Source organism: Myotis daubentonii, chromosome 2, assembly GCF_963259705.1.
Source record: "Myotis daubentonii chromosome 2, mMyoDau2.1, whole genome shotgun sequence".
NCBI classification, from domain to species: Eukaryota; Metazoa; Chordata; class Mammalia; order Chiroptera; family Vespertilionidae; genus Myotis; species Myotis daubentonii.
Genome location: NC_081841.1, coordinates 40,414,957 through 40,441,842, shown reverse-complemented (window position 1 = coordinate 40,441,842; position 26,886 = coordinate 40,414,957). Strand labels below are relative to the sequence as shown.

General features: G+C 34.2%; 1 protein-coding gene across 18 annotated transcripts in view; it reads right to left on the bottom strand.

Moving 5' to 3' along the window:
• DNM1L (dynamin 1 like) overlaps positions 1-26,886 on the bottom strand; it is a 48,080-nt gene that overhangs the window by 5,763 nt on the left and 15,431 nt on the right. For 4 of the 18 annotated variants that reach the window (XM_059682528.1, XM_059682529.1, XM_059682533.1 and 1 more), the window contains exons 2-14: positions 23,418-23,565; positions 20,172-20,210; positions 18,553-18,599; positions 17,872-17,943; positions 14,872-14,958; positions 13,091-13,253; positions 10,583-10,703; positions 9,127-9,258; positions 7,743-7,949; positions 4,724-4,844; positions 4,365-4,520; positions 4,030-4,119; positions 2,157-2,249 (exon numbers count right to left, since the gene is read on the bottom strand). In XM_059682528.1, the coding sequence (XP_059538511.1) occupies positions 2,157-2,249; positions 4,030-4,119; positions 4,365-4,520; positions 4,724-4,844; positions 7,743-7,949; positions 9,127-9,258; positions 10,583-10,703; positions 13,091-13,253; positions 14,872-14,958; positions 17,872-17,943; positions 18,553-18,599; positions 20,172-20,210; positions 23,418-23,565 (1,476 nt within the window). Of the gene's footprint in view, positions 1-2,156; positions 2,250-4,029; positions 4,120-4,364; positions 4,521-4,723; positions 4,845-7,742; positions 7,950-9,126; positions 9,259-10,582; positions 10,704-13,090; positions 13,254-14,871; positions 14,959-17,118; positions 17,141-17,871; positions 17,944-18,552; positions 18,600-20,171; positions 20,211-23,417; positions 23,566-26,886 lie in introns of those variants that run through there. The other 14 variants (XM_059682534.1, XM_059682539.1, XM_059682540.1 and 11 more) reach the window with 8 other exon arrangements.

Below are 26,886 nucleotides of genomic sequence, written 5' to 3'. Positions count from 1 at the left end.
TGTCAGTAACAGTGGCTCCCCTGTACCAGGGATTCTAAAATGAGGGGCCATGGATTGAATCTCATGAAATATAAGCTTTGTGTGATATTCCTACAATTCCCACACACAAAACCATACCTTTTAGAAATATCTGTGGTGAAGGTTATCCTTTAAGAATGGTTCATTCTCTTTACCCTAAACCTTCTCCAGAATATAAATGCAGAGTTGAAAACCGATAGTCCTTTCGGTAACTTGGCTGATTTAATGGACTAATTGCCCATTCTTCTAGTTTGCTAATATCAAAGTAACTAGTACAAGTAGCTAAAGAAACTGTTACATGTCAAGCACCATGATAGGTGCAAGACTATGAAAATATATAAGGAAGTGGGCATTAATAATGACTCGCAGGCAGCAGCAAATATAACAGGAAAGCAGTTAAAACTGTTGCTAAACTGAGAGCATTTCATGAATACTCTCAAACTTGCAAAAAATTTAAAGTTAATAAGCTTCACAATGATGTTTTGTGGCTAATAAAATTTTCTGACTGAAATTTGACCCATTTTCTTCCCCCTCTCCCCCATGGGAGTGATTAAGTTAACACATCAAAATGTACATTTTGAAGAGGGGCACAAAGCAAAAGGCAGGGAAATCCAAAGACCAGAAATTCTCACCCTAGTCCAGTGATGGCGAACTTTTTGAGCTCGGCGTGTCAGCATTTTGAAAAACCCTAATTTAACTCTGATGCCGTGTCACATATAGAAATTTTTTGATATTTGCAACCATAGTAAAACAAAGACTTATATTTTTGATATTTATTTTATATATTTAAATGCCATTTAACAAAGAAAAATCAACCAAAAAAAGAGTTCGCGTGTCACCTCTGACACGCGTGTCATACATAGGTTTGCCATCACTGCCCTAGTCTGTTACCAAGAAGTTATGACCTTAGCTGGCCTATAGCCCAACAGTCATGGCTTTCTTGCTTTGTTAATAACTGCACAGGTCACCAACGATCTACTCTCATAGGGTTATTGTAAAGATTAAATGAGAATAGTCACATAAAGTTCTTCAGTGCAGAGTCATTAAAACCAGAGATATACTTACTTGTAGAAAAATACTGAACAGAATTAAATATCATAAATGACTTTGTCTGTAATTACAAAGACTTCCAGACACAATTTTACATAAAGTTGGTTTCAATGCTACAGTAACTAAATCCTATCCTAACATAGTGTCTACATGCTAATTTTAACGTAACTATTTTCTAGCCTACTTTTCCAGTGTTTAACTTGAGGGCCTTACTCATGTGCACTTTAGAATTTTCTGACAACAGTAGTCACTTCAGCTAATAAACAGTTCCCTGTACCTGTTAAAGAGAAGGTGCTTGTTTCCTCCAACAGTGCCCAGCAAAACAGGCACTAAAGCAACAGCTGTTACATCTGTGGGTCTCAGATTCCTCATCTGTTAGTTTAACCAAAAGGTTGAAGTCATAACCCAGGGTCTCCCCATTTCCCAAATTCCACATTTATAATATTCTTTTCATGCATATACTTAAGAGGAAATTTGATATAGAAGGGTCTGTGAGGTCCTACTGTATTAAGGAGTAGCAGAAAAATTTACTGTTCTTGGATAAAAGTGCAGAGAAAAATAGCATCAAATCAGTTGCCATATATCCACCAGCCGAGGCTCCATCTGAGGTCTTATGTAACTGCTACATTAACCTCAAATGGAAAAAAAGATCCATGAAATGCAGCCATCCCAGTGAAAAGAGTACTCTGCTTTTCCAAACTTACTATAACGTAGTAAATCTTGGAATGTTTCTTTCACAGCTTTCAGAGCCAGATGAAAACAATTTTAAACATTCACTTTGTTTTACGCACTTCAACCTGAATAAACTGCAACAACAGTTACCACAGTCGAGCCAGGCAGTTCTTCAACACTAAATCAATGAAACCCAGATTCTCTGAGTTACAGTTTCATAAGCAGAAAACGAGAAGAATGCCTCCAGGTGGTTCTGAGAATTAAATTTAAGAATATAATACCCTTGGCATACTGTTTAGCATATAACAGACAATAATATGGTACAGGCATATTTTATAGTTACCCCATGCTCAATATATTTGATATAACTGAGTTACATTTTTTTTCTCAAAAATGATCATTCGAGTTGCATTTACCTCTATATTATTGTTCATTAGCCCACAAGCATCAGCAAAATCTGGATGTTTTGTGTTGATATAAGCCAATTCAATTGCCACTAAGTTATGGACCTAGAAAAAAATAAAATTAGGCTATATACAAAAATATGCCAACTTATTTTACTTTAAGAAACTACATATATATAATTTATTAAACAGATAATTCTAAAAAAAGTATAGGAAACTGATGCCTAAATAAATATCTGAGAATTATACCCAAACTGATAAATCTTATGCCAAATAATAATTTGCTCTATCTTTTGAATTATTTCTATTTCAGCATCTGAGATTGCATTTCTGAGGCCGGGGAATGATTAAAGTAGTTAGAAGTATTCTGTTAGGGAAAAAATGTTACCTACCATATGCAAATCTAAGTTCCAAAGCTTAATGAAGTTTGGTATTAAAACCTCAGATCATTCATTATTCCAAGTCAAAGTTTTAGGTCAGGTTCAACATTAAGAAAACATTTCATAACTAGATATAAAGATATGAACTTTAGGTGAAGAATACATTTAAAGACCTGAGGCAATGAATAATTAATCTTAATTGTGAACCACCTAGTTTAAATATAAACTAGAGGCCCAGTGCACGAAGTTCATGCACTGGGTGGTGGGGGGGGGGGTGTTCCCCCAGCCTGGCCTGTGCCTTCTCACAGTGCGGGAGCCCCGCGATCGATCCCCCAAAGAGGTAGGCCCCGCACACCCATCCAGGGCTCCTCGATGGATTGCCCCAAAGAGGTAGGCCGGAGCCAGGGGTCCCACCTCCACGCCTCACGGGACCACAGGACCCCCAGGCCTGGCCATGCGGAATGGCCGTCGGGCCCCGCCTCCATGCCACACATGCAGCGTCAAGTCTCCACCCATCCATGCACACCCGCTGCGCACAAAGCCTCCTGGTGATGGATTGTGGGATTATCACGGCGTGAGGGCATCACAGTGTGAGGGCGTAACGACCACCTAGGCTATTATTAGTACAGATTACATGGGGTTCAAAATCCTAGTGGGACAATAATCAAAAAGGAAGGTTGAAATTAATTTAACTTCAGTATTGCAGAAAGATTACAGTAACTTCATCTGCACTGTCCTGACAAATGCCAGGTATCAGAACAGCACTAAAAGGTCAAGAACCAGGTGAAAAGGATCTATTCAAATGAAATTCCAACAATTCTGTGACATGAGTGGGTAGAGTCTGAGGTCGCCTGGGGGTTATGCTTGCTCGGGAAAATTAGCAGCACTAACATTTTCTATTTCCAAGGATGCTTTTGTCCTCTCAGTGAACCTCCTTCGGGGCTTGCCATCCTGAGCCAAGAGAGACCCTAATGCACTTTTAGTAATCAGAAAGGAAAACAAAAAACAAACCCCAGTCAAAGGGCAATTTCACATGTTTATATTTCTTTTGTTGTTGTTTTTCTATGAATTTCAGCATTTACATCATTTTAAAGGATAGCAGCAACACACAAAATTAAAGCAAGCAACCATGATATTAAAGTATTAGGTCATCAAACAAGCACACTGTAGAAGTGGACAAATCATAGTTAAAATAAGAGCTTGCTATAAAGGCTCAGATAAAACTTTCTGTTAGATCAGTGTTCAACATAACAACAAAGCTACTCATAAACCTCAATAACTCACTTGTCATGAAAACCTGTGGCTGCAGACTAACAATGATTAAAATATGAAGAAAAATACACTTTGTGTCAGAATTATTGAAATTTCTTTTGAAATAAGACTGAAATCCACTTTATTTTCCCCTTCACAAATTACACATTACATCTAATCTCTAATCATAATGCTGTACAAAAACATTTTTATTAACAGTAACTACAGTGATGATTTGTGAAATAATAGCTCACCATTTCATTTGTGACTGGCAACCGTTTACGAAGAAGACAAGTCACTACTTCAACTATGGCATCATGAAGTTTAGGAAACCGCAACAGCTCCTATAAATGGTAGAAGAAGGAAAAGTATAACGGTCTATTTTGTTTAAAGGGAAATTAAATAATCACTGAAATAATGAATTAGATTTGGAATCTACATTTAAATATGCTATTTCAAACCACTTTTAGTTAAGGGAACTGCATATTTTAACTTATAGCCCATCTTATTTACATATTTCCTCCCACCCCATGAAACTGCTATTGTGTCTTTTACTACTGACTCTGAACCGGTTCCATTTCTCAGTCACCTGGGTACTGTAATTGCTGCAATGCTGAATGATCCTCTGCATTTCCTCATGAACCAGCTCCACACAGCGGAGGCTCGGCTCTTCCAGGCGTTTGATCTGCCGCTTGACCAGCAACTCAAATGAAACTTCAGGCACAAACAAAGCTGGACGGGGGCCCTAAAAAAATTAAATTTCAAGCTCTTATTGCTACATATCATTTTCGTTCTTCCCAAAGGTTAAAATGAATCACATGTTGGTATTTTTCATGAGAAGTGCTTCCTAATTTCATCTAAGAGAGCAAAATAAGAAGCTGTACAATATGGGTTAAAAAGAAAAAGCTTTAACCTCATTTCAAAAAATTCTGAGTTAAACATACTCACAGTAGCATTTCTAATGGCAGTCAATATGTCAATAGTGTTAAGGCCACCTAGTGGGTCAACAGATTCTAAGGTTCTCCCAAAAGTCTCATGGAAAATGTAACAGATTCTAGCACCACCGCATCTGAAAGGCAATGACAATGAACTATATGGTTTCTAGTATTACTAAAAGGGAAAGAAGCTGCAAGTTAGAAATTTTTCTATAAGCTTTAAGCTTGACTCATCTTCTGAGAAAGTCTCAGAGACACAATTACATTTAGACCATTATTTCCATGTGTCCTCAACTCCATTGTGAACCAGTTTCTATGGCTGTTGTTGTTTTTTATGGGGGAAAGGAGTCATTTCATGAAAGGCATTCACACACACACACACACACACACACACACACACACACACACACACACACTCTGTTCTGTCAGGAAACACCAGTTCTGATAACTATTAAGCATCTCTTCTCTGCCCTAGTTTTCTTCAACTAGACTATAAGCACTCCTTAGGACAAGAAACAGTATATTACTTATTTCTGTTTATTCACAATCCAGAGTAGAGTTTGGCAAACTTTTTCTATGAAGTACCAGATAATATTTTAGGCCTTTCAGGCCATAATTGTCTGTCACAACTACTCAACTCTGCTACTGACACAAAAGCAGCTATAGAAAATATGTAAACATAAGCAGCTATGTTCCAATAAAACTTATGCACACTAAAATTTGAATTTTCCTTAAAATTTTTTTTCTAACCATTTAAAAACTCAGAAATCATTCGGAACCACTGGGCTATAGTTCAGCGGTCGCCAACCTTGCGGGCCTCACGGACCACCAGTCCTGCTTTAAACAAATTAAATCTCTAGGCCTATGTACTAGGCATGCATTTCTTATTTTAATGACTAGAACCCCTGGTATTATCCTTTATTTTTTTTTATTCAAGTCCAGCTAAATTCTACAGATGTCTTTATGTCTCCTCAAATCACCCCTTTCTCTCTATTTTCACCATCACTATTCACTATTTCCTTACAGTAGTCCAAGCAAAAGGTTCAGGCCTAACATTATAATAAATAAAATAAGCCAGACAAAGGACAAATGTTACATGATCCCCCTTATATGAAAGATCTAGAATAGACATATTCAAAGAGGCAAAGTAAATTAGAGGTTTTCAGGGGCTGGGGGAGAGAGGAGCAAGGATATAATACTTAAATGGATACAGTATTTCTGTTGGGCTGGTGAAACATTTTGGAAATAGATATTATTTGATGGCTGCACAATATTTTGAATGTAATTAATGGCACTGAATTATATGCTTAAAAGTGGTTAAAATTATCAGTAATTGGTCTTTCTGCCTCCAACCTTTCCCTCTCCAAATAATATTCATAATGACCAGAATTATCCTTATAAAACAGCCCTCTGACTAAAAATTCTGAAGATACTCAACTTTCCACAATATTATTCTTAGGTACCTTTCATGTCTTACCTCCTGTTATGTCCCATCACTGTACATGCCATTCTCCAAATATATCCTGGATTATTCTTAGCTGTTACAAAGCCTAAGGAACCATTCTACCTACTACCTTCCCAAATTCTATTCATAGCCCAACCCAAATGCATTCTTAAGGAGGGAGCTCTCTCAATCCCTGAAAGAAATGTAAATAGTCTCTTCAGTGTTCTAAAGGCTTAATTAGGTGATTACACAGGTATTTGCTTTATTAACTACTTACAAAACTCCATGTATATCACATGTACTTTTCTGGGTATGTATTATATTTAATAAGAAGTACATAAATAAAAATAATTGATTAGATTCCTATTTGTCATCTAATCAAGTCTCATGTTCCCTTGACATGCCTTACTCACTAAACTCTTTAAAAGGCTCATTTTAGTAATCTTTATTTCCCTCCATATGCCATATGTATACTATTCAATAATTAGTTTGTTAAATACTCTTTATTGAATTAAATCACAAAATAAGGCCAGTGGCATCACACAAAATTACATAAAAGCACACATACACACACGAGTAGATGTATGATTGGTGAATTTCAATATGATCTATGGTTTCTACCAAAGTCCATTTTCTCATTTTGTTATTATATTACAGTTATTCCAGATGGCAACATTGGGGGAGATAGGGTGAAGAATGAGCAGGACCTCCTTATATATTCACTTACAACTTCCCAGAAGTCTATAATTATTTCAAAACAAAAGGTTTTTTTAAGAGTTTATAGAAATAGAGATTCTTATATACTGCTAATAGTAAAACAATATATCGATTAATAGTCTGGCAATAATGAGAGACTCTGAGGATGTCATACCCTTTGATGCACTTCTAGGAATTTATCATAAGGATATACTTGAATACTTGCCCCAAAGACAGTAAGTCACAACATTGTTTATATTTCTATATAACTGAAAACAAACTTATCAATCATATGGACTGGTTCAACAAATGATAGGTAGTATATTTAAAAAATAAAATACTGTATAAATCATAAGATTGATCATACAAATGTATAATATTGACATGTTGATTTAAAGAAATTCCAAAATAGCATATATAGCAGCTGATTTTTAAAGACGTATATATAATACAAGCATATTTATGTTATACAGATGCATAGAGAAATGTCTACATTAATGCCAAAATTAGCAGGAATTATTTCTGGATGATGGGATTAAGAGTAATTTTGTCTTATGCTTTATTCTTTATTCATATCTACATTTTCTAATTTTTTCATGAACAGTTATACAGTGCACATTAAAGAAACAAGTATTTTAAAAGGTAAATTATGAAGTATTCTGAAGTGTGTCTTGGGAAAAAATGATATTTTTACTGTGCTTTATTTACATAATTTATAAAGAATTTTAATACACACATCAGATAAATCCTATCATTTCTACAAAATTATATTCCTGTTTTACAGGTAATAAATCATAGTCAAATAATCTCATAGTATCTTTTGTTACTGTAACAGAAGATAAAGTAACCTATCAATCCAACAGCCAAATTGATAGAGAAATGTCTTACTTACAGTTCTGAAGTTTCAATATATTTTGCAGTTCCTTCAATAGTATTACAATATTCTGTGGCAAATTTGGTAATAAGCTGGAGTAAAGTAGCACTTTTATCATCTACAGGTTCACCATAGCTATTTAGAAGAGACTGATACTGAGCAGCTAAAACATTTATTCTTGTCTTCAACTCTGGTAAGCAATCTCTGATGTGATGCATTAGTAACCTAACAAAGGTTAAAAAGGAAGGATGTTAAAGCAAAATTGTGTATTTTGAAGACTCAAGCAGGTCAAATTTTAAAAATGCAAATAATGGAGCCCTGGCTGGATGGCTCAGTTGCTTGGAGCATCATACCGTACACCAAAAGTTAACAGGTTTGATTCCCAGTCAGGACACATAGCTAGGTTGCAGGTTTAATCCCAGATCGGGGCACATAAGAGAGGCAACCAATCGGTATTTCCTTCTCACATCAATGTTTCTCTCTCTCTCTCTCTCTCTCCCCCTCTCTCTCCCTCTCCCTCTCTCTCTCAAACAATAAACATATCCCCTCAAGTGAGGATTTTCAGAATTAAAAAATATTTTTAAATGCAAATAATGGGGAAACCTGTCAATTTGTCTTGTCAGGAAATGATGCAATCTTAGACTAGAAGTAAATGCTCAAGTCTGAAAAAAATGACATGAAGGAAGTGGTCTTGGTCATTGCTTTTTAAATTTGCCTTGAACCCATCAAATTGTAGCTATTGCTAGAGAACCAAATATAAATTGAAGAAAATTATTTTAAATTATTACAATTACCTCAAAAAAAGTAAGCTACTCAATCCAATTTTACCTAAAAAATTTTGGTTTCTGACTTATCTTTTACAGTGGGTGCTCAGCACAGTGAAAATCTTATTAAGATCCAAGTCCATCAGCCTTTAATTTGTTTAGGGAATAAGACAAACATAAAACAAAACAGCTTTGACTTCAGTCATTTATAAACTATCTAGAAAGGTATTCCAATCCCTCTTCCATCTGTGGGTATTCAGAATTTAAGATAGATAGCTTAAATTATTTTTATGAATAGGACTAAAAGATATGCTAAAGAATAGATTATGTGAAAATTATACATTTCAATTCTTGAAATAAAAAGTGGAATTGAAGTCATCAGCTATCTAGTTCTATCACCAAAAGTAAATTGACTGTCAAGAATTTCATAATGTAGCATTCCTAGACTACATGATTTAATGCCAGCCACCCCAATAAAAACAGACATCTACATTATAAGAACCGATTATACAAGAAACAAAAAGTGAAGTTGTACATGCAAGAACATTATGAAAATATAAGAAACTGAAAATGAAAGGTCTCAAACACCTATTGGCAAACGAAAAACATCTCATTTTCCAAGAGGTAAAAAACATTACCTGTTTAAGGTCCTAGCAAGATACTTTGTTCCATTCCTGTTAGCCAGAGATGGATACTTCTTTTGAAGGAAGGCATATTCATCACGGATTGAATCGGTTACACTCTTCTTATTGTTAATATCTAGTTGACTCCTAAGGTTAAAAAATAATAAAACTGTTTAGCTGAAGTCAATTGTGGTCCTCTATGTACCTTGGATGATGAAGGTGATGCTATAGCAGCACCAGGCACTGTTCATAATGCCTGACATGGATTATTTAATTCTCACAGTAAGTCCATGTGGTATCATCCACAAAGGAACTGAAGCTCAGGAAGATTAACCAACTTAACAAAGGTCACATATTAAATAAATAGTTCAGCCAAGATTCAAACCATGTGACTTATAAGTAAAGCCTAAATAGTTTAGGCTTCTTCATTACCTTTAACTACAGTCAAAAGCAGTACTCTTAAGTAAAAGGGATAGACAGGTGAAAAAATGTGTGTAACTGTATATTTTGCCCATGGGCAGGCAACTAATTTCTATGAAAAAATAAGTTAACTTGAACAGCAGTCACCTACAAATACAACAGTGTGATACCACCTGCTTGCCTGAAAAGAGAAACTGTTGAGAATTAAAAAAGAAAGTTGGAGTAGGGGTGAGGTAGGACATATGAATAGAAGCAGACTGTAATGGATCTTAGATATCACTTACTGAAAACATTTTAATTTTAAAAGGTCTGAAACCCGAAGATGTTAGGTGTCATTTCAACCCATGTTATATCTACTCTGTGGACAATATGGTAATTTCAGTGCTTCTGATTTTATAAAGGCTTTGGGCTAAGAGGGATCTTCACTTGAATCTGGCTCTGCTTTCACCAGCCATGTGGCTTTGGTATTGAGTTTTCTGATTATAAAATAGACATCCAACTGCTACGGCAAGGGTGTTATAAGGAAGGGTTCAAAGCAACTGCATTTGCAAACTAATCACAGTAGAGTGTCTAAAATATAATTAGACACCCTTTCCACAATTTTTAATACCAGCAATTTATCATTAGGATACATTTAATAAAATTTCTGTCACATCCTGGCAATTACATAGAATCACTACTGCTCGGGGTCAAACCAATGTATTAAAATCCTACCACCTTAAAAATTCCTTCTAGATCGGGCACACATTATATAATACTTTTTCCCCTCTTATCCAGTGCTCTCTTCATACATAACAGGCTGGAATATTTCAATCCTAGCTATTAAATTTCCTTCCATTTTGTGGCACTGCTTACTTTGAAACCTTTTGTCTGCAGGAGGCTTTCATGAATCTCTTTTCTCCCTGTAAAGCAATGAATTCTTTAGCAAAAACAAGATTATAGTAAAAAAGGAAAAACAGGGACACTGTCACATTGTCAGACTGATTTTTAAAATTCAGATTTGCTCTGAAATGAGGATGCTGCAATTCTTATCCCATGCTTGATTGCTAACCTGTTCACTACTCCAATTATTCCAAGTTTGACTGGTATAACCCTTCCCATTAATACATCCATGGCATCAGTACCCGCATCCATGAGATCAAGTTTAGTGATTACAGCTAGAGTTCTGCGACCTGGTAAATGCAAAAAACAAAAAAAGAAAAAGAAAAAGTCCCATTAAACAAAGCTTTTAAGAATTAATCAAGAAAATCACCATCTATAATCCCACTGAACATTACCTCTTGTCATCATTTTGATGATGCTTTTCTAATCTTTGCTTACCAATGCTTTTAAAATCCAATTTTAATCATCATATCTATTTTTTTTAATTTCACATAAAAAAAATTTTAGCTCTTAGGGTTAACTTTTTAATAAGCATTTTAAAATTTGTTTAAAATTCACACAATGCTGGTGTACAGTTCTATGAGTTTTTGTTTTGTTTAATCCTCACCCGAGGATATTTTTCTTGATTTTGAGAGAGAGTGAAAGAGATGCAAAAATCAGTGTGCGAGAAAAACATCGATTGGTTGCCTCCTGCACACACCCTGGCCAGGGCCCAGGCTGGGGAGGAGCCTGCAACCCAACCAAGGTTGGTGCCCTTGACTGGAATCGAACCCGGGACCCTTCGGTCCACAGGCCTATCCACTGAGTCAAACCGGTTAGGGCCAGCTCTCTGAGTTTTGACAAATGCAAAGAGTTACATCACTGCCACCTCAAGAGACAAACAGTTCCAATACCCCCAAGTTTTTCTTGTACTACCCAATCAAACACATTTTTCATCCTAGTTTGCCTTTTCCAGAATGTCATGTAAATGGAATCATATACATAACACCTTTTGAATCTGGCTTCTTTCACTTGGCATAATGCATCTGAGAATCATCCATATTGTTGCATATATCAATTGTTCATCACCTTTTATTGATGAACGTACTATATGGATATAATATACTATGGTTTGGTTATTCATTCCTCATTTGAGAAACATCTGAGTTGTTTCCAGTTTTAGAAAATTACAAAGCTACTATAAATATTTGCAAACAGGTTTTTTATATGCCCATGAGGTTTCATTTAACATGGGTAATTACCTAGGAGTGGAACTGCAGATTTCATTTTTTTTAAAATATATTTTATTGATTTTTTACAGAGAGGAAGGGAGAGGGATAGTTAGAAACATCAATCAGCTGCCTCCTGCACACCCCCCACTGGGGATGTGCCTGCAACCAAGGTACATGCCCTTGACCGGAATTGAACCTGGGACCCTTCAGTCCGCAGGCCGACGCTCTATCCACTGAGCCAAACCGGTTAGGGCCAGATTTCATTTTTTATAATTATCGCTCAAGTTATGTTTAAATTAGAATGCATATAAAATGCTTAACAGTTTACTATAAATAAAACTTAAATCTCTTGGTATAGTTTTATCTTTTAATCTAAACTGAATATTAATTACTCATATAGTAAAAAAGTTCCTTAAAAACCTGAAATAATGAAAAAAATTTAATAACCCCATTTATGGGAATTTTAATTGGTAGTCTTAGCACTATCATTTCTTATCCAATTTTTATTTGAAATTCTTCAGAGCTGGAAAAAAGAAACATGGCAGAGCCCAATGATCCTCCAAATACTCAAGTAAAAAAAAAGTCTCTTGCCGAAACCAGTTTGGCTCAGTGGATAGAGCGTCGGCCTGTGGACTGAGGGGTCCCAGGTTCGATTCCGGTCAAGGGCATGTACCTGGGTTGCGGGCACATCCCCGGTGGGAGATGTGCAGGAGGCAGCTGATCGATGTTTCTCTCTCATCGATGTTACTAACTCTCTATCTCTCTCCCTTCCTCTCTGTGAAAAATCAATAAAATATGTATTTTTTTTAAAAAAAGTCTCTTGCATGAAGCAAACCATATGCAGTATTTATTAGCAGCAATAGTAACTATATTCTTGCAAGTTAGCATTTTATATATACTAAGCAATGCACACTAAAGCATTAGTGAAGTATCATACACTGACCCCCAGTATGAACTAAGCCTTGGGGATATGAATGCTTCATAAAAGAATTTTACCTTTATTTTTAAGAATCCCCTCTTCCTTGAGCACATCTAAATGTTTTGTACCACTGAAGAATGTAGATATCATAATTATTTACTAAAATATAGTAATCTACAATTACCTACTATGAGAGTTAATTATTCTTAGAAGTCAGCTATTCAAAAACCCGTCATTTTATTTACACAAAACAAGAAACTCTTTTTGCAAAGCCATCTTATTACTTTAAGTCATTAGGTAACTATTTATAAATATGGATATTATGGTGAAGTATTTTTGCCTAGCTTATAAAGCAATTTATCCAGTAAAACATATTTTCCATAAGAATTTCTAACTGAAACTATAAGCAAAATAGGAAAGCATTTTTTAAAATTCTGTACTAGCAGCTAGAGTTATTCCTTTTAAAAATAAAAACTTCTTTCTTGAAAGTAAATAGATTTACCACTGTTAACCAAGCATTTCAATAAATATTAACATCTGTCCTTACCATCTGGATCTACCTCTCTTGAAATTTTAAGTGCCTCTGATGTTGCCATATCTGTATTAGCAGCAGTGACAGCGAGGATAATGGAATTTGGATTACTGATGAATCGAAGAATGAGCTCTCTGATTTGAAGCTCAATATCTTTAGGTTGATCACCTACAGGCACCTGAACCAAACAGAGATGAGCAAAAAGCTAGTAATAAAAATTGACTCAGCTTTTTCCCACATTTATTTAATCCAGAGATTATAGGAATTACTTACTCCATTTACAGATAGTTAAAAAGAAATCATATACTAGCGGTATATATGAATTTGGTAATATGTGAAAGTCTCAAAATGAAACTTGAATTATCAAGTTTACCATGTGAAAGATTGGTCAGTGTTAATTACTTAGTGACAAATTCATTCATTCAATTAGCAAGTACTTATTGGCAGCCTACTGTATTTCAAACACTGTTCAACATACCAGGTTATGTCACAGTCGTGAATAAAAAAAAGACGAAAATTCCTGCCTTCAAAGAGCTTGTATTTTACTGGTGAAAAGCAGATAATAAAAAACAAATATAACATTTAGGTAGTGGTAGGGCTATGGAAGAAATAAAGCAGAACAGAAGCTACAGAATGATTAAATAAGGTTATACTTTTACCTAAATTGGATTGTGTTTTTAAGTAGAGTAATCAGGGAAGACCTCACTCAGATAATGACATTTGAGAGAAAGAGCAGAAATTGAAGGAGGTAAGAGAGGTACATACAGGTATCTAGGGAAGAACATTCCAGCCATGTGAACAATAAAGGGTAGAAGACTGGAGCAGGAGTCAGGAGTAGAATAACAGGGACAGATCAAACAGATACTTTAGATCTCTAAGAACTTAGGCTTTACTCTGAGTGAAATTGGAAACCACTGGAGAGATTTTGAGCCAAGGAATGACACAATATAACTTTCACTTTAGGAGCATCACTCTGGCTGCTTAGTTAAGAATAGATTATGAGGAAGACCTACCAGGAGGCTATCTCAGTAATCTAGCTGAGATGATAGTGACTAGATCAGGACAGTAGCTCTGAATGTGTAACACATAGTAAGAGAGTTCTGGATATATTTTAAAAGTAAAGAGAGCCAAGATGATTTGCTGACAGGAAGTACAGTGTGGGATGAGTGTTAAGGATTACTACAAACTTTTTGGCTAAGCAACTGTTAAAAAAGAGTTGCCATTCATTGAAATGAGGAAGATTACAGAGGGATCGAGTCAGACTGAGGAATGGGTCAGGAATTTGGTATTAAACACATCAAGATTAAAAAACCTATTAGACTTTAAAGTGTATATGTCAAGTAGAGAGTTGAATATATAATTCTGGAGATGGATATACAGGTCTGGATATACTTGACTACTGTCAGCTTACAGGTATTAATGTGTTTAAAGCTATAATATTGGATGAAATCATCAAAGGGCTAAGTGTACTCCCTTGACAAGAGGTCCAAAAACTGAGCTCTGGGATACTAACTATTTAGACATTGGGGAGATAAGAAACCAGCAAAAGAGATTTTAAGGAGTGACCAGTGAAGTAAGGCTGTAGACTGTGGTATCCTGGAAGCCAAGTCAAGAGTGTTCTAAGGAGAAGGAAGGGCTCAACTATATCAAATGCTGCAAATAGATCAAGTTGATTAAAAAAAAGAAGAAGAAGAAAAAAAAGCTTGTTATTTTCATATGGGGTTAAGGAAAAAATCCATTTGTTCAAGTGAAAACAAACATGACCAAGTCCACAATGAGTAACAACTATTCTTTACCTTGGTCATTCCTGGCAAATCCACAAGTGTCAGATTGACAACGTTGGGTGAAAAAATCTTAAGATGAATTGGTTCAGGGCTTACTCCCTAAAAAATAAGTTTTAAAATCTCATATTAAAATCACATTGAAATTTCAATGAAATATAAAATGTTCAAGTAAACCTCATTTCATGCAGATACCTTTAAATATGAATTAAACCATGATCCCTAAAACATTTCAACAATCAAAACCTGATGAAATACATTGGAAAGTAATAAGGGAGCCAGCCAGGCATAAAGTATATTACAATTCTATCTCAAATCCTATACCAGTAATGCCCACAATTTACATCCCTGTATTAACATTCTTTTCTCTTGATTCTAGGCAGATACCATTTCTTAAATATGTTCAATAGACTTGGTGCTGAACAAAAGAATAACATATCACTATCCAAATTTATGAGGTTCTTGAGCTCAGAAAGTGAGTTGTTAGGTAACAAGTTATCCAAATCAATTTGGTTCCTAATCTTTGAATATCAAGTGACAAGAGTGTATATTGGAAGAGAATCCTCAGAAAATTTTTCTGGATCTCCAGATCCCCGAATTGAAATACTAAAAATCTGGATAGTGTGAGACAGCCATATTCCCCCTTCCCTTTAGTATGATTATTACAGACTCTTCACCACTGGCCCTTTACAAGTTTTAGTGTTGAGTTAGCTATATGTAAAAAGACACTTATAAAATGTTCATAACTTGTTTTTTTACACATCCTTCTTTATCCTTTAAAATGTGCTCTCATCTATCTTCCTTCCCACTGAAAATTCCAATTTCCCAGAGGACTTTTTTGGAACATCCTTTACTCTGAATTCTCTGTACAATTACATTTACTATATTAGATTACTCTGAACTACTTTGCTATTTTTAATTTTTAAATGTGTTTTACTGGTATTTTAGAGGGAAAGAAAGGGAGAGGGATATATAGAAATACTGATGAGAAACATCATCAATGGGCTGCCTCCTGCATGTCCCCTACTGGGGATTGAGACCAAAACCTGGGCATATGCCCTGACCAGAAACTGACTGGTCTTGGTTCATGGGTTGACACTCAACCACTGACCCACACTGGCTGGGCTACTTTTCTGTTTTTAAATACTCCACTGTCCCCAAATCATTACATGGTGATATTCGGCATAACTACCTTGTTTGCATACTTCTTTGTGTGGTAGGTGTCATGTCCAATACAAAGCTTTTTCTAAAAGCTTTTGCAACTCCAATCTCACAGGTACTTTAAATCCTTCAAGGCATTATGTTCGACATATAAACCATTTAGATATTTTCACATATAAAACTACTTATTTAAATCAAAGTATCACTTACTTTATTATAAATATGATTTAGGAAAGATTTTCCATAGACTTGAAGGTAGGGGACTTCTCATCTTTTGGACGCTGGATGAGAAAACCTGCTAGGTAAATCTATCATGTCCCCACCATAAATTATACATCTTGTATGTATATGGACTAGATCCCTCAGGGCATACAGTTTAGTACAACTAAAAACTTTCCTTTTTGAATCACCAATCACATCCACTCCAAATTCTAGTACTATGTAAAATTACCACCAATTCCCGGGTTCAATAGATCCATGGGAATCTCAGCAAAGATAAGTCAAAATTACCCCGATATAATTAAAGGACTAAGGACAAGCTAATCTAGTTTCCCTCTACTTCTATACAATACAATTATTAGAAATTCAGGGACATATGGCAGCAATAGCAGTAACTCAAAGATTACCAGCCTAGAGTTCAATAAGGAACAAAGCTGAGTCAATCACAAAAACACAAATAGCCTGCACAGGCATGAAAAATTAACATGGCTCCAAAAATGCCTTTCTGTCAGGAAATAACCTCTCCGGCACAGTATCTGGCAAGTAAAAGGGCTCAATAAATATTTGTTGTATATTAGTACTAGGCTTGAGCCCACTTATAGGATTAAATGTGCCTCTGGGTATTTATAAGAATAGAGGTAAAAATGAAAAGGAAGGAAAAAGAGAGAAAGGTAATAGGAAAAAAGGAGAGAGAAACAGAAGCATTTAAAGAGGCAGTTTGTGTCTAGTGTCAAGATTAATGATATTTTAGACACCTTATTTATCTTAAACTCTCACAATCTTATAAAATCAGAAAATATTCAGTTGCTAACATTACAATTGACTCTGGAACAACACGGGTTTGAACTGGTTCCACTTACATGTGGATATTTTTCAACTGACCTGTACAGTTAAAACCCATGTTTTTCAAGGGTCAACTCCATGGTTGGGAATCCGAATATGCAGAGTGCCAGGATTTTCCACTAATCCCACCATTTTTCAAGGGTCAACTGTACTTTTCATATTCACTGAAATAAAAATATTTAATTTATCTCTCTTTGCATTAAGCAAATCCAACCTTACTCAGGAATAAGAAAAAAAGGTCTTTAAAATATATGTATCTCGCCCAACCAATGTGGCTCAGACATTGAGCATCGACCCAGGCACAAAGAGGTCACTGGTTTGATTCCTGGTCAGGGCACATGCCCAGGATGCAGGCTCAATCCCCAAAAGAGGATGTGTAGAGGGAGCCAATAGATGCTGTTTCTATCTCTCTATCTGTCTCACTAAAAATCAATAAGGGAAAAATTTAAATAAATATATCTCATAAGTTATACAATGCTTCTTGAGTTAGAGTACAATCAAACCATCAGAAAAAGATAACTTATTGTAGCAGTATTAAAATGAAAAATTATACAATAAAGTGGTATGTACATCACAAAGTCAAGAATAAACATCTAAATGAAGTATCTGACTATATAAAAGCTCTAAGAAACAAAAGGGCTTTTAAGTAGTTTTAATATATTTATGAAAATACTCCATTAGTATCAAAGACCAGGATTATGAATTTACAATGCTCACCACACATTATATACAAAATATTCTGAATGATAGATTTACTAATGTTTATACTTTCTAGCTCTAAAAGATACCTACCTTATTATTTCCTGAAATTCTCTCTGTTTCATTCTCAATTTCTTGTCGAATTTCATCAAAATCTGTGTAAAGCTAAAAATTATAGAAACAAAAAAGCATGACTTGCAAAATAAGATTAAAGTTCTTAAGTGGGGGGATTGATAAATTTCAAGATGTTCATAGATCTGCTTTAGAGAATTAGTAAATAAATTCTAATATATACATATATTTTTCTGAGTCAAGAATCATAGTTTGTATGAGATTTTCAAGGATGCCTGATTCCACAACGGTTAAGAATCTCCATATAAAAATAGTCACAGGGATATAAAGTACAGCATAGGGAATATAGTCAATAATATTGTAATAGTTATGTATGTGCCAGATGGGTACTAGACTGATTGCAGTGATCCCTTCATAAGGTATACAGATGTCTAATCACTATGTTGCATGCCTGAAACTAATAAAAAAAAATTTTTTAAAATTTTAAAAGAATCTCTAAATTAGAGAGAATAGGGTTCAACTAGTGTTTTGCAAATAAACTACTATGATTAGAAATGTTACTAAGATAAACTTTATTTTACAAGCAACAGCTGCTTCAGTGTAACATGCCACAATGCCAATGATAAAAAAATAAATTATCAATTACTTGTACAAAAAAATTTTTCAGTATGTTATTTCTTCATGATATTCTTTTGTCATTACCTTATTTTTGGTGTGAAGAAATTTACCCCACTCCTCTGCTTCAACTCCTGGAAAAAGAAAAGCTCCATTTATTGGAAACTACGGCAATTACTTTTTATCTTTATTTAGGAATCCAAAAACGCAACACAATATTACTGGTTTCTATTTTGCCACTAACTACAGTTTCATGAGTATTTTAGGATTTGCTAAATTATCCTTTCACATTTTAAAAACGGTATCATGTATTTCAAAACACAACTAATTTCAGATAGAGTTTCTCACAGGTCATCCCACCATTTGAAATCTATATTTTATGAAAAAAATTGTTCACTTTTCTTCATATTTTATGTTATATTATAGTAAAAAGTACATTCCTTATTTTTAAATATCTTACACATAAAAGTAAGTTACCCGATCAAAGTACTCACTTAAGCTAATGGCTTGAAAGAAAAAAATTAAGAATCTTACTGAGTAATACAAAAAAGCATATATAATAGATTTACACACATAACTTTCAATATGTGAATGAAACAGCTAACTTTTCAACTCAGTTGTGTGTTTTTTTTTAACTTGGCTTCCTATTGGTTACCTATAAGGTCACAATTTGTTCTTCCTGTAAAGAAGTCTCTCAGGAGTATGAAGCTATTGTGTAATTTATATGCACTTTCAATGTGAATTTTTCCTTTCAGAGCCAAGATTACATTTCGAAGCGGGGGTGGGGGGTGGGGGGTGGACGGACATATGTAATACTCTTTGTAATACTTTAAGCAATAAAACAAAATTAAAAAAAAAAGAGATTACATTTCGAGGCTTGAAAGTAGGAAAGAAATGAAATAGAGGAGAAAGGGGGCACCCCAGCATATGCATTGTCTGGAGTTGCTCCACTCCATTAGTTTCCAATAAGTCTGTTTTTCCTACACTTGCTTAAAAAAAAAAAAGAAAAGGAAAATATATTCACTGTAGGTACTGTTTGAGTGGTCTAAAACTTAGAAAGCAAGTTTTGCTTTATGTTTCCCAGAGAAGCTAGAAATGTTTAATTGTAAAAAGGTAAACTAACTTTACCTCCCCCAAGTACAGCTATTCTGCTTTGCCAAATTCAGGGTTTTAAATGTTAATGACTGACTTTATGAATAATGCATATAGCCACCTGAAATCAAAATAAAAATTACTGTAAGATCTTTAAATAAATATTTATTGAGGGAAAAGTGGATCAATTCTTTGGTGAAATAAAGGTAAATAAAACTGGATCCTTTTTACAAGTAAAATGCTCACCTACTTGAAGCTTAGTACCTTCTTCCAAGAAGTCTCATTGGAGGATTGGAGTAATCAAGGTGAACAGAACTCACAGAGGCAGGTACTACATACCAAATGGGTGTTTTGGATTTACCTTATATTATAAAGGCCTGGCTTCACAAGCATGTTTTTTAAATTAAAAATACAATGCATTCACCATAAAAAAAAAAGCCTTCATTCTGATGAAATGCCAAAAGGTAACAAGAACCATTAAAACCTGCAACAATCAAAGTGGATAAGCAAATAAAAACAGAAGAAAAAAAATGCACACAGCCTGTAAGAGTACAGAAGCACACATGCAGGCATAATAGGAAAAGAAGGGCCAAGAACAAATGGATAAAGGAAACCTTTAGAAAGGTGTCTTGAGTTTTTCCATGTAGCAGGGTCTGTAGTTAAAGAGAAACAGCACAGAATGGTAAGTTTAGTGCTTATCCCTAATATTTTAAACCTTTTTAAAAAATGTGCAGAAACCTGAATATATTTCAAATTCTCGTACCATTCAGTTATTCAAAATTTACAACTATATAATTTTCAGTATAATTAATTCTAGTTAGAGGGATGTATATAATATTTTAAGTGATATAAATGAACATGTTGTGTGCCATAATTTATTTTTATTTTCCATTACAACTAATTATGTCACTTCTGGTTTCTAATTCTAACACAAACAGATTAAAATTAACTTACTATTCAAAAATGTGCCTTAAATATTTGATAACTGACTATAGAAAAAAATAAATTGCCTGGTCAAAAAGAATCTTTAAAACATACCAAACACATCTTTTAAAACCTTAAGAGCAAGTAAATATGTACAAGTATATATTCATTAAGATTGAGGTTTATAAGGGATTGTTCTTTGAAATGTATATTGAATTTAACAGAATACCACAAAAACAATTTTGGTCTTCAATTAGCATGTTACTTTTGGATTTTGTCTAAAAGGAAATCTTCAGAAAGCATGATTTTTTTCTTACTGTTTAATTTTTTATTAAGATTTTATCAGAAAATTCTTTTACATTAGCAGAAGTGGAGGACAAGCTGAAAAATACTATAAATCTATATACTGACACCTCAGTTATCCTATGTAATTGTCAGAATGAAGGATTTCATGTTAAGTAAATTTTCCTGATAATTATACATATCAAACATTAAAATTTTATTTAAGCCAGCTTTGCTGACCTCCATCTAAAATGGATTGTATTATTCCTTTTAAATTTTGCTCTTATTGATAACTTCAGCCTTTGTTACATAACAAAGCCCTCTGAGGCTATAAATCCCTATACAAAATGGTAAGATACTTTTTTCCTCTTTTGAAGCTCTGATTATGTTTTCTTCCCTTTCTCCTCTCTGTCAGGCTGTCAGTGGTTCATAGTCCTCTGGCTAACTAAATGTTTTTCTTTGTCATTCTTTCCAATATCCTCTGGGTTAGTTAGAATGGTTTATGACTAGATAAAATTGTTTATCCCAAAGATAAAGAGGCTCTGAAGAGAAACTAAAGAACTATCCTAATATTAATAAGACACATGAAATTTAGTACTCAAAATTTATGAAATCTATTTTGTGTTCTGGGTAGCTGAGTTGTCATTTTAAGTGAGGTTTTATCTTCTTATATAAAAAAATAAGCACTAAGCTTGGAAAATATATGTATATACAGGTAAAGATATGCAGATTTACTGGCCAACCACCAAGAAAAGACATCAATAACACAGTGGACATACAAGCAAAGAGTGAGAAACTAACACTTCTATAGCTGAAATGTACACCCTTTTCTAGAAACACTGCCACATCAGCTAATGGTTTCTGCGAGAGGTTTATCATCTGCCTTTTTCTAGGTAACTGAAGAAAGTTAAAAGAAAGACATCTAATGAATGCCATACAGTACATTAAAGTTTTAGTTTAAGGTATTTGGCAAATTTGATTTAACAAGTTAGTGAAAATAAAATTTTAAAGTGTTATTCTATAGGCAGTCCTCGGGTTACGTCAGATTCGACATACCTCATTTTGTGGTTACGTTGCCATCTCCTATTTATTTATATAAAAAGAAAAGTTCCGTCATTTCGACATATGTACATATGTGCTTTATGTTTTTTATTTACCACAAGAAAAGGTCAGGAATTGTTATCTTTCTTTTAAATTGTTTTTACTGTTTCATTTCATTACTGCTGTGTATGTGCCGCATGTGAGTGACATAGGTGGGTTCCGACTTACGGCGAAAATCGATGTCGCACCATAGGAACAGATCTCTGACGTAACCCGAGGACCTACTGTATTTAAATCTAGACCATAAATTAGTGCAAAATGATTAAATTCAGGTCCAGAATTTCAATAAAAATATATAGAAATGCAAAGTAATGAATAATATACCAAGAAGCTACATAATATAATTAACAGGCTCCTACATATCCTTGGGCAGTCTATCCAAAAAAATTACTGTTAACATCTACAACTTCATTAACTTGCTTCAGTGATTAACTTCCTACAGTCATTGTAAATGTTCATGACAGGACTCTTTTCCCTGGGGAGTGAGGGCCAAGCTACCACCACCAATGCTCCTATAATAAGTAAAGAAAAAAAACCTCAGATACAGAAATTAAAGTAACTTCAATTTCATCAATACTAGCATTTTAGATCAGATACAGAAAGTAGAATGAAACTGCCCTGAAAACAGATGCCTGCAGATGAACAACAAAGTGCTCTGCTGCATATGTCATTTAATAATTAGAGCTACTTACAGACTTCCAAAATTTAACAGTCTGAACCAAACAACAAACTAAAAAAGGTTAAATATATTATTCTCATCAAACATTCCAAAGTTCACTAATATAAATGATTAATAAGGATACATATTTAATAAGTAATTTAAAATCTGCTGATGGACACAGACGGCATTTCTTAAATATTCAGTTTAATCAAAGTAGTGTGATAAAGGATAGTGCCTATTTTCTTGTCTTAGTAATCCAAATGTACTATTTGGGGGAGGGTGATCTAAAAATCAAAACAGTATGTGCTATATAGGTAAACCTTAGCAAGAGAAGGATAGTAAAAATAATTTAAAAAATTAAAACTTTCTAAAAATAATCATCTTATTGAAGGGCAAAAGATTCAAACATAGCAGGGCACATTGGTAAGATCAGAAAACGGAAGGTGAGATAACACTGCTATGCTGAAAAACAAAGTCATTTAAAATAAAACTCTTTAAAGTAGAGTCTAAATTATTTAAATTCTAAATCAAAGTATAAAAGCAAAAACATTGTTTTAAATACTAGGAAAAAAGTTTAAAACACTCAAAACAAAAACTTTTTCTTTAAAAGAACTGATTCCTGTTTGCTGAGTTTCTCAATAAATCCTCCATTAAGCAGCATTAACAACAGTTTACTAAGCTGAATAACAAAAAGGTACCATTCCAAACAAGTTTACTAACCTCCTCAAAACAACAAAAATTACTCTTCTTTTTCATGAGAAAAGATGCATACCCACTTCTCTTCACAGGACTTCTGATTCTGCTACAGCCACTAATTTCTACCTGTCTAATCAATTCATGTCTTTAAGATTTGACCAAAAATAATTCTTATTATTTCAATTCTAAAATTTACCATTTTCTTCTCCTGATGTTTTTCGCTGATCTTCAGGTGAAACATGGACTAGCTGCAGAATGAGAGGTCTCCGGGTGACAATACCAGTGCCTCTGGGAAGCAGGTCCCTCCCCACTAGGCTCTCTAGCACTGAGCTCTTTCCACTGCTCTGAAAACAGAATACACAAAAGCAAAATGAGTTCCTTAACAGGTTTTTTTATAACTCAATAAGACTATATAAACACAGCAGCATGCACAACATTATTTTAAAGAAAAAAATGATTGCAAAGACTTTTAAATGAAAATTGTTACATTTTCTATTATATGATGTTTATTTCTTTAAAATAAAAAATACAAAAAGAATAAAGTCTCACTCCCCCATAATTTTCCTACCTTTCTGAAAGTCTCCCAAATATTGGTATAAATAAAATTATGTCCATAATATGTAGATATTTTACTTTAAGTGGGGTAATACTATATGTATTTCTATCTAACCTGCTTATATTTTAATATAATAATCAGTGATATCATTTTGTATCAATATATTAACTACTGTGTTTAACAGTTAAATATATCCTACTTATATAAAACCAAACCCCAACTGATGGGCATTTAAATGGTTTTTGCTACTACTAACCATGCTGCAAAGTATATGCTTTGTACATATAACCTTACTCACTTCTCCTAATACCTCATTAAATTTACTTCATTTAATGAAATTGCTGTGATTAAATATCATTTTGAGCAATCACAGATATTGCCAGGCTGCACACACGATGGCAGGCACCAAGCTATATTTTCCATTAAATTTATTACAGCCCCATCAGAACTGAGCATTATCTTTGCTACTTTGATAGAGGAACACTGACAGCTTATTTAAATTTGCATTACTTCATTATTCAAGTCAAGCATCATTTTGTGAAGGGCTGTCTGTATTTCTCCTTCAGTGATTTGCTTGTTCAAATGCTGGCATTTTATCTGTTTTTTATTAGTTTTACAAAGCTCTTTAGCCACATAAGTATTTCATTTTTTATTGTTTTTAATATTTCCCCCAACTTCTTATTTTGAAAATTTCAAAGCCAAAAAGAAGTTGCAAGATAAAAAGCAGTGAATACCATATACCTTAACAAAGATGCACTAATTATGAACATTTTGACACACCTACTTTGTTTCTTATTTGCAAACACATACATTTTTCTTTTGCTGTCCCCTTTGACAGTTACATATATCATGACACTTCATCCCTAAATATTGAAGCATATCTCTTAAGAACAAGGGCATTCTGCTATATAACCACAATTTAATGATTACACTCAGAAAACAACACAGATGCAACACATCAGGTCCTTGGATAATGTAGTTTCGTTAAACAGCATTTCATTATAACATTGATGAGATAACACAGGAACTTACTCTTGTTTATATCAATTAGCCTATGGTAAAGTTGGTTTCATTATGTCATTTTCTTAACATCGAAGAACCTATAAAGGACATTGAGAACTTACTGGTCTAATAAACCAGTGGTTCTCAACCTTCCTAATACCGCGACCCTTTAATACAGTTCCTCATGTTATGGTGACCCCCAATTTGATTGTTACAAATTGAACATAATTAAAGCATAGTGATTAATCACAAAAACAATATGTAATTATATATGTGTTTTCCGATGGTCTTAGGTAACCCCTGTGAAAGGGTTGTTCGACCCCCAACATAGGTTGAGAACCGCTGTAAACGGTAGAAAATCAAACACTACATAAACCTTGTGTATTATACATTTAAACGTTAATGTTTTCTGTTTTTCTTTGCAATTAATGTTTTTCTGTACTGTATATTTTCTTAGTAGCCAAAAGTAGTACATCTTTTAATCTCATACTTTCTACAAACACAAGATCCTAAACTTATCTACTGTCAGAAAGGGTCTACAGAAAGCAGATGGCCCACTTAGGTTAACTTAAGGAGGGATATTTACAAGTGGACTATTTACAAAGCTGTCAATAAGGCTTAGGAGAATCACAAAGTACAATAACCCAGGCTGGTAACAAAGGCAGCCCCCTTGGACGGAAAAGGACTTTCAGAAGAGGGAGAGCCAGACTATGGAACCTACATACAGGAATGAGCCAGGGGAATAAATACCCAAACTTTAGTCTCTTTCTTTCTCCAATTCTTGCCAGGGCTCTCCATTTCCAAATCCAAGCAGAAGCCAGAGGACATAGGGGCCTGTTCATGTTGTCCAGAAAAGTCTCACATGAGAGAAAACAGGATATAGAGGTCCAATATTGAATATTATGTAGCATAACTAATATTGCTACGTTTTGGTACCCAGGTTTATCCCTCTCATTAAGTAAAATGGTGCTTTCCATCACTTTTTTTCTGTACTCTGAAATAACTTAAACAACATGGAAATGTCCTGTTCTTTATGTTTGATAAACCTGTACATAAAAATCATCTAATTCTCCTGGACTTTTAAAGTTATGGACTTAACTGCTTAGAAATTGTTGTTAGAAATTATTCATTTTTCTTATTTCTAATATTTTGTCTTTATGTTTGTTTTTTCTCCAACCAAATTTTTCAAATGACCATTAAACTGATTTAGTCAAATCTGTATTTTATTGATTTCACTTTGTAATTTTTTTATGGCTTAGGTGCATTTTATTGGTTTTTTTTTATTTTGTAAATTTTTAATACTGTTAATTTCCTCCTCCCCCTCCCCTCCCCTCCTCCCCCCCTCCCCCCTTCACCTCCTCCTTCTTCTTCTGGGGTAGATATATTATTTATTCTCCTTTTTTAAAATTGCAGGAGTTAAATGTTTAGCTTATTTCTCTATCTGAACTACCAACACTTGCCCCACCCACCCTATATCACACATCCCCCAATCTAAGTCGTCTCTATCCTCTGTCTTCTATTCTGATATGGTGATTCTCAAGGACACAGTTTATGACAGAATTAGAACAACACAATTACTCATTTGCTTTTTATTTCACATTACACAGTCTCCAAATAATACCAATATTACCACTGCCAATATGATTACTGAAAATAGTTTTTTAAAATGTTTTGAATATGATCTCTCCATTTTCCTTCCCACCTCTTTACAAACCATACCTTTTTTTTAAACCCTCATTTCATCTTCGTTGTCTAACTTATATGTGCAATTCTAACAATCAGTCCTTATGTTAATGTCTCTCTAAGTTATTTTGATTCCCTGAACCTTGTTCTCTAGTAGGTTCCTCAGGAAAGGATGATGGGAACAAAAGTTTTACCATACTAATAACAGTTTGTGACTTTTACACTTAAAATTCAGTTTGGATATATGTAAAATCTTGGGCTCATGTTTCTTGAGTATCTTAAATATGGAATTCCATATTAAATTATGTCCTCTCATAAATTCTCTCATAATATGTCTTCTCTCATAAACTGTTACTGTATAAAGGTATAATAATCTGATTTTCCTTCCCTAATGCCTAAATGTGTGTGACTTATGCCTAAATGT